Source organism: Panthera tigris, chromosome A1, assembly GCF_018350195.1.
Source record: "Panthera tigris isolate Pti1 chromosome A1, P.tigris_Pti1_mat1.1, whole genome shotgun sequence".
Lineage (NCBI taxonomy): Eukaryota > Metazoa > Chordata > Mammalia > Carnivora > Felidae > Panthera > Panthera tigris.
Window position 1 is genome coordinate 195,430,651 of NC_056660.1, and position 8,051 is coordinate 195,438,701.

The window sequence follows — 8,051 nt, forward strand, 5'->3', positions numbered from 1 at the left end:
GCATGACAATGGTCGGCGGGACACAAGGCTGTGGTCCTTGGCTCCCTGTAGCCCCGGCCTAATACACCATCCCCTGCTTCACTCATTTATGGTACCTGCCTGGCTCAGGAGTCCCTGGGGCTTGCCTTCTCCACCCTGGAGATTTCCTTGGGTGCGAGTTGGCCTGCCGGATGCGGGAGGCCTATTCATCCATTGACTCATGCAACATGTACTCATGCAGCTTCTGGACCCCGTGGATACGAGATGTGTTCAACAGCCCCCGCCCTCTGGATTTCGGCGCTGGCATTCTTGCTGCGAACCGCAGGATGAAGAGGGGGAGGGGTTGGGGAGAGGGAAGCTGGCGAAGGCTTGAACCGCGTTTGCCGACTTCCAGACCCCCCCTCCCCCCCACCACGCCGTGCTTGCTAAAGTCATCCCTGTTCTCCACTGCTGCCTCTACTGCCACTCTAACAGCCACTGAGAGCCAGGGGAGAAGCTACTAACATGCTCTGTGACTTACACGAGTTCCCACCCATCTCAGGGCCTCAGTTTCTCCAATTGCACAGTGACCCGGTTGGAATAGAAAACTATGCGCGTCCCTTCCAGGGCTGGCACGCAGAGATGCTAAGACTCCCAAGATCGAGGAACGTCTGACCGGGCCATTCCGGAGCTGTTCCACTGAACTCCAAGCAGCCCCTCTCCCTCCTTTCCCCGGCCCGGGCCGGGGCCCGGGAGGGGGTCGGAGCCAGAGGGCCGCCCGGGCCTGGGCTTCCCGCCCGGGGGCGGAGCCGCTGCTCCAGGTCCCGCCCCTCCACCTGGGATTCGGCCCGGCAGATGTTACAACTTTCTCGCATTCTCTCCCGCGGTGTCCCCCCCAGGCCCGCCCAACCCGTGCCTCCCTCCCCTTCCCCGCTGGGGTCCTGCCCGCCTCCCTGCTGGGAGCCCGACTCTTCTCCGGACTCCGGGCGGGGCGAGAGGCCGGGCTGGGGGCTGGAGGGTCGGGAGGAGGAGGAAGGGAAAGCAGAGGCGAGAGAAATTAGGAGGCGGGAGAAATCGAGGGCTAGTAGGAAGGGGAGAGCCAGAGGATGGTGGAGAGCACTTTTTGGAAGCAGCCACGCCGCGTCTCAGGCTGGCCCGGCTGAGCTGGGGGAGAGGGAGCGAGGGCGGCGCAGGGCGGGCGCGCAGGCGGCGGGAGGCGGCTCGGCGCGGGCCTGACCTCCCCAGAGCGCCCCGCTGCGGCCGCGCAGGTCCGGCCGCCAGTCCTGGACCAGCCCCTGGGCCACCCCCGGGGCCGCTGAAGGATCTCGCAGCGTCCAGGCCGGCCAGCCGGCGGGCGTGCGGGCCGTGCGCCCTGGGCGCGCGAGGCGGTGAGGCCCGGGGAACCCTGTGCGCCGGGACGCGCGGGCCGGCATGGCGATGCACGCCCTCACTGGCCTCTCGCTGGTCAGCTTGCTTAGCTTCGGCTACCTGTCCTGGGACCGGTCCAAGCCGAGCCTGGCGGCCGACGGTCCCGGGGAGGCGGGCGTGGAGCAGCCCTCGGCCGCTCCACCCCAGCCTCCCCATATCATCTTCATCCTCACCGACGACCAGGGCTACCACGACGTGGGCTACCATGGCTCAGATATTGAGACCCCTACGCTGGACCGGCTGGCAGCTGAGGGTGTCAAGTTGGAGAATTATTATATCCAGCCTATCTGCACCCCTTCGCGGAGCCAACTTCTCACTGGCAGGTAGGCATGACCCAGGCTGCTGGGGCTGGCCGTGTAAGCTCCAAATGAATCCGGTCTGGAGATTTCCTGTGCATTCACAGTCCCGCCCCCCCCCCCCCCCCCCCCATTCTGGGACCTGGGAAGCAAGGACTCAGGGCCAGTTCTGAGACACTCAGACACGACTGTCTCCAGTCGCCTGTGTGATCATTAGTTATGTCCTTTATCCTCTCTGGGCCTCAGTTTCTCCAATTGTACACGGAGTGGATTGGACCATCTTTGAGGTCTCCTCCCTCTGATGTTCTAGGACACGCATTACACACCATGTGAAGGAGACATCTGGTCATCCCTTTGTTGGAGGAACACGGCAGTCTCTGACCCTTGGGTTTTAACGCTGCTTCTGTATACAGACCCTGAGGCCACGAACAAGTCATTTCCCTTCTCTAAGCCTCCGTTTTCTTGTCTGTTCATAAACGGAGTGAAGAGGAGTGTTTACTTGAAAAAGAGTGGTGATGGGATGAGTTGTGTGTCACCTGCTTGGCTGTCAATAAATGGCAGCCCCCATGTCACCGGAGGGATTAGGGTCCCCAAACTGTTTGATGGCTGCGAGGAGAGGAAGGAAGCCAGGGAATGTCTAGATAGATAGACATTCTAGATAGAGCAGAAAGATATGCACAGGATGCCGTGACCGGTGGAACCTTTCGGTAGTTACTTCATTTCTCCAAACCTCTGGTTTTTCATCTGCAAAGTCCTCCTAAATTGGCCGAAAGTCCCAAGGAGACGTGCTGCTTTCTCCGTAAGGAGTGGCCCACAGGCAAGGCGGCAGGATTACAGGATTAAAAGAGCAGGGAAACAGGAGGTGGGGGTGTAGAAGGCAAACTTTGGCCACTTAGGAGAAAATCCTTTGTCAAGGCTGAAGCTAATCCTCCTTGGATGGGGTCCAAGGCATGCCTTCTCCCAAGTTCCACCCAGGGAGATCTCCATCTCTGAGTATGATCTCAGGAACCGGAGCCTTGCTGTCCCTGTTTCTGGGTGGGAGAAACTGAGGCATGGAGTCAGGGAGGACCCAATTCATGCCTAGAGTCTGTAGCATCCGTTGGGGAGGGGGCTGAGAGGCCAGGTGGTTGGCAGGGGTCCCAGAGCCGTGAGTCAAAATAGGTGCCTTTTCTTCCCTCACTCGGGCACTCAGCATTTAGCTCCGGGAACAGCAAGAGAGAGCGTCGGAGAAGAGGGTGAGGGGCTGGTGTATGGGTCGTGGGCGGGGACGTTGGTGGTGGTGGTGAAGCCCAAATGTTGACCAACCTCCAGGAGAGGGAAGAAGAATCTGCATTCCTGAGAACTGTGCACAAGTTAGCATTTCTCTCTCGAGAGGTGACTTTGGGTTTAAGCAGGGGAATGAGCAGCCAACGGGGCAGTGTGCCAACCCCCTGATCTGTGAAGTGAGCCGAGTGTGGCTGGGCAGCGTCTGCCCTCCGCCCCCTGCAGCTGGCTCCATCTGACTGATGCTGACTGCTCTCATTAGTGTTTTGTTAATGCATCCAGTCGTGTTGGGCGAAGCTGGAGAGAGCCAGTGTTTCTCATGTTACTCGCTTACAGACGAGCTTCGGTGACTCTGAGCTGGCCCACCCACTTTACAAACCAGTGCTCCGTGGTGCCCAGCCCTAGGAAGAGACTCGGCTGTGACCGGGCGCTACGGTACTTCCTCTGTTAAATGGAATCGTTCATGAGGTTGACTGAGAGGTCTGTTGAGCCAGGATCACCGAGAGGTTTTCAGCCTGAGGTGTGCAGACCTGGGTTCAAAGCTCGGGGCAGCTGCTTGCGAGCTGTCTGCAGTCGGGCCTGTTGCGGTACCTCTGAGAGCCTCGGTTTGTCATCTGTAGAATGGGGATAATGGTCTCCCCTGTAGGTTTGTTATGAGGATTAAGTGAAACGATGCGTGTGGCCTATAGTGTTAAAAATGGCAGTAGTAGCTAATGATGGCTAACAACAATAACAGCTTTAAGTTAAGGAAACTAAAAACAGGAAAGCCCACCTAGTGCCTGGGTTAAAGGTGTCAGGCCTTCAGGTGTGGGATTCTAAGACCCTAGTGAAGTTCCAGGCTTCTTATTTACCCTGGGACTTTTAAGACTTGAGTAAAGGCGGGACACCCCAAGCAGATCGCATGGGGGCCTTGACCACAGAAGGGACTTGAATGAATAAATGAGGAATATAGCATTCTGCTAACCATTCACTCCTGCCTCATAGCAGTAGCATGTGTGAGTGACCGGATCCAGGGGCCACATGAACTTGTGGGTAGGCACACGAGAACAGGTCTTACAAAATCTGGGAACTGAAAGGTTTTCAGAGATCTCCCATTCAACCCAACTCTCCCCCTATAGATGAGCAAACTGAGGCCACCATGGGGGAGGAGACATGGCAGCCTCGTTTGCTGGAAGGGAGCCTGTGCTTGGACTTGGCTTGGATTTATGTTCAAGTCCTGGCTTTGCCCCTGACCACTGAGTGACCTTGGGCAAGGCCCTTCCCCTCCTCTGGAACTGTGTTTTTAAAACAAGGTAAATACACTGGAAGTTGACTTGGGTCCCTTCTGGTTCTAAAATTGTCTGGGAGTGCCACCATTCGTTCGTTCTTTCATCCATTCATTCCGTAAGTAATTGAGTGTCCTTTTAACGTCACCTGAGTGCCAAGACCACAAAGTTGAGTAAAGGACAATCCGATTACAGATGATTGGGCCTAAGAACATGTACAACTGAGTAGAACCCCATGGTCAAGTAGGACACTGATCATGTGTACTAAATTTAACCCAGAAGCAAAAGTGACTCATTCTTGGAGAGAGTTATAAGAGACTTTACAGAGGGGGTAACATTTGGACTGGGCTTTGAAGAGTGAGCAGGAGTTTCCCTGGGAGGGCAGGACTTGCTCTAGGCCCCAGAGCAAATTAGTGGCTTCGAGTTTAGGGATTCTGAAGTCTCTGGAGACTGCCTGGGATACAGATCCCAACTCCAGTTACAGATTGTTTGAATCAGTGGGCAAGCGATTTCATGTACTGAGCCTCAGTTGCCTTATTTGGAGAATAATGTTAGCTACATTGTCATGATTAACCTGCATTCGACTCTAAACTCCCCAGCTCCTAGCTGCGTGATCCTGGGCCGAGTGGTTTAACCACTCTGATCCTCAGTCTCCTCATCTGCGAAATGACCATAATATGAGCTCAACTAATTTTGAAGATTCAATGAGGTGATACATTGGAAGTGCTTGTCACGTGTCGTAATACCTGCTGTACCTTTGCCGGAAGTGCTGGGCCCAGAGCCCACCTCGGGGTGAGAACTGGGGGCCGGTGGGCCAGAGCAGTGCTTTGTAGCTCACCCGGGCCTTCTTTGCCCTCCCCTCTTTCCTCCAGGTACCAGATCCACACGGGACTCCAGCACTCCATCATCCGCCCACGGCAGCCCAACTGCCTGCCCCTGGACCAGGTGACGCTGCCCCAGAAGCTGCAGGAGGCGGGTTACTCTACCCACATGGTGGGCAAGTGGCACCTGGGCTTCTACCGGAAGGAGTGCCTGCCTACCCGCCGGGGCTTCGACACCTTCCTGGGCTCGCTCACGGGCAACGTGGACTACTACACCTACGACAACTGCGACGGGCCCGGGGTGTGTGGCTTTGACCTGCACGAGGGCGAGAGTGTGGCCTGGGGGCTCAGTGGCCAGTATTCCACTATGCTCTATGCCCAGCGTGTCAGCCACATCCTAGCCAGCCACAGCCCCCGGCGGCCCCTCTTCCTCTACGTGGCCTTCCAGGCGGTGCACACGCCCCTGCAGTCCCCTCGTGAGTACCTGTACCGCTATCGCACCATGGGCAACGTGGCCCGGCGGAAGTATGCGGCCATGGTCACCTGCATGGATGAGGCTGTGCGTAACATCACCTGGGCTCTCAAGCGCTATGGTTTCTACAACAACAGTGTCATCATCTTCTCCAGTGACAACGGCGGCCAGACCTTCTCGGGGGGCAGCAACTGGCCGCTGCGAGGACGCAAGGGCACTTACTGGGAAGGTGGTGTGCGTGGCCTGGGCTTTGTCCATAGCCCCCTGCTCAAGCGGAAGCGCCGGACCAGCCGGGCGCTGGTGCACATCACTGACTGGTACCCGACCCTGGTGGGTCTGGCAGGCGGCACCGCCTCGGCGGCCGATGGGCTGGATGGCTACGATGTGTGGCCGGCCATCAGCGAGGGCCGGGCCTCACCGCGCACAGAGATCCTGCACAACATTGACCCCCTCTACAACCATGCCCGGCACGGCTCCCTGGAGGCTGGCTTTGGCATCTGGAACACTGCCGTGCAGGCCGCCATCCGTGTGGGCGAGTGGAAGCTGCTAACAGGGGACCCTGGCTATGGCGATTGGATCCCACCACAGACGCTGGCCGCCTTCCCTGGCAGCTGGTGGAACCTCGAGCGCATGGCCAGTGCCCGCCAGGCAGTGTGGCTCTTCAATATCAGCGCTGACCCCTATGAACGGGAGGACCTGGCTGGCCAGCGGCCTGATGTGGTCCGTGCCCTGCTGGCCCGTCTGGTGGACTATAACCGCACAGCCATCCCTGTGCGCTACCCGGCTGAGAATCCCCGGGCCCACCCTGACTTTAACGGGGGTGCTTGGGGGCCCTGGGCCAGTGATGAGGAAGAAGAGGAAGAGGAGGAAGAGGCAGGCAGGGCTCGAAGCTTCTCCCGAGGACGCCGCAAGAAAAAATGCAAGATTTGCAAGCTGCGATCCTTTTTTCGTAAACTCAACACCAGGCTGATGTCACAGCGGATCTGATGGGGAGTGGGGGGAGGTGAGGATCTCTGTCCCTCTAGATGTACTTCCCCATTCAAACCTGGCCCTGTTCCTCCCCAGGGATGGGCCTGAGGTCAAGCCCCCATCTGCAGGGAAATCGGTGGGGGGGGCATCGAGCCCCTCGGTTGAAAGGTGGGGAGCTTGGCTTGGGGGAGAATAAACTAGACTGGGGTGCCTGGATTCCAATCCTGCCTCTTCACTGACTTGCTCTGTGACCTCAAGTGGTCTGCATGAGAGCTGGGCCTCAGTTTCCTCATCTGTAAATGAGTTCTGATGTTGTGGCCCTGTGGTGTGGACCTGGTGCCTGGGAGCATGGTGGAGTTGCCATTGACCTTGCCGCCTCCCAGCTCGTTTAAAGCCTTGCCCTTGGACCCTGCACCTCTGTGGTACTGTTTGGGTGAGGGGCCACTGGAGGCAGCTCGAGGCCTGGACTCCAGCTGAAGCATGGCGATCTGGCCACTCTCTGAAGGGATCCTCTGATGCTGAGGGTGGGGGTGCAGGGATGGGTCTTCACATGGCTTGGGTCAGTCCTGGGGCCAGACTGGTGCTGGGGGCTATGGCAGAAAGCTCTCCTTCTGGCCCCCAGGACCCAGAGGATTGACCTGGCTCTTAGCTGCTGCAGGATCAAGGGTGGTGGAAACAGCTGTGCAAAGAGGCCCTGAACCAACAGTCAGGACACTTGGGTGCCTCTTTGACCTTGGGCCCATCCTCTCACCTTTGGGCCTCAGTTTCCCCAACTGCCAATCGGGATGCTAGCCTGAGCTCTGCCTACCTCACAGGGTTGTAGAGAACTGGCCAAGGTAATGGCTGTGGAGGAGCCCGTGCACTTGATTAAAATGCTACTAACATGGAAGCCAGGCCTGTGGTGCGGTCTGTGAACGCACTGGGGCGTGTGCGCGTGCATCCTGAGGGCAAGTACGAGCTCACCATTAGCCAAGTGAATGGGAGAGGAGGTGGGTAGCCTGGCTAGGAAGCAGCACGTATGGGTTCTGGTCCAGTCCTGCCACAGGTCCACCGTGTGACCTCTGGCAAATCCTGGACCCTCTCTGGGCCTCAGGGCCCCCCTGTGTACAATGGATGCTTTAGGAGCCCCTCCTACTTGGTCATTCTGGACACCCCTGTGCGTGTGTGTGGGGGGGGCATGGGCTGAGTGGTGGGAGGAGGGGCGTGGGGGGTTCAGAGCCTGCTCGCTGCAGAGCGCGCCTCCATGCACACACTGCGTTCTGCATATCTCCCTTCAGGTTCCAGTCGGTGCAGCGTGTGTAGGCGAAAGCCCTGCTGTGAATTTTGAAAATAGTTATTTTTGTCACTGGCAAAGGAGGCCTGTTAGGACTCGTCAGCTTGTGGATGAGCAGGACGGGTGGGGGGGGGGGGTGGGTGCGGTGCAGTGGAGGGGGTTTGGGTGTTGGTTCCAGAGCTGCAGAGGTAGCTGAGCCCAGGAGTGAGAGTCTGGCCTGGGGCTGCAGGACGGAGGTGACCGTCCACATCCTGGGCCCCTTCCTCCACCCCTCCAGCTGGAGCTTTCTCTGTCTGTAGGATGTGG

General features: G+C 58.2%; 1 protein-coding gene across 1 annotated transcript; it reads left to right on the forward strand.

Moving 5' to 3' along the window:
* Positions 1–846: 846 nt before the first annotated feature.
* ARSI (arylsulfatase family member I) lies at positions 847–7,354 on the forward strand. The gene is made up of 2 exons (XM_042960118.1): positions 847–1,709; positions 5,083–7,354. Exons 1-2 carry the CDS (start codon positions 1,390–1,392, stop codon positions 6,488–6,490), a joined length of 1,728 nt encoding a protein of 575 aa, XP_042816052.1. The 5' UTR covers positions 847–1,389; the 3' UTR covers positions 6,491–7,354.
* Positions 7,355–8,051: the final 697 nt, after the last annotated feature.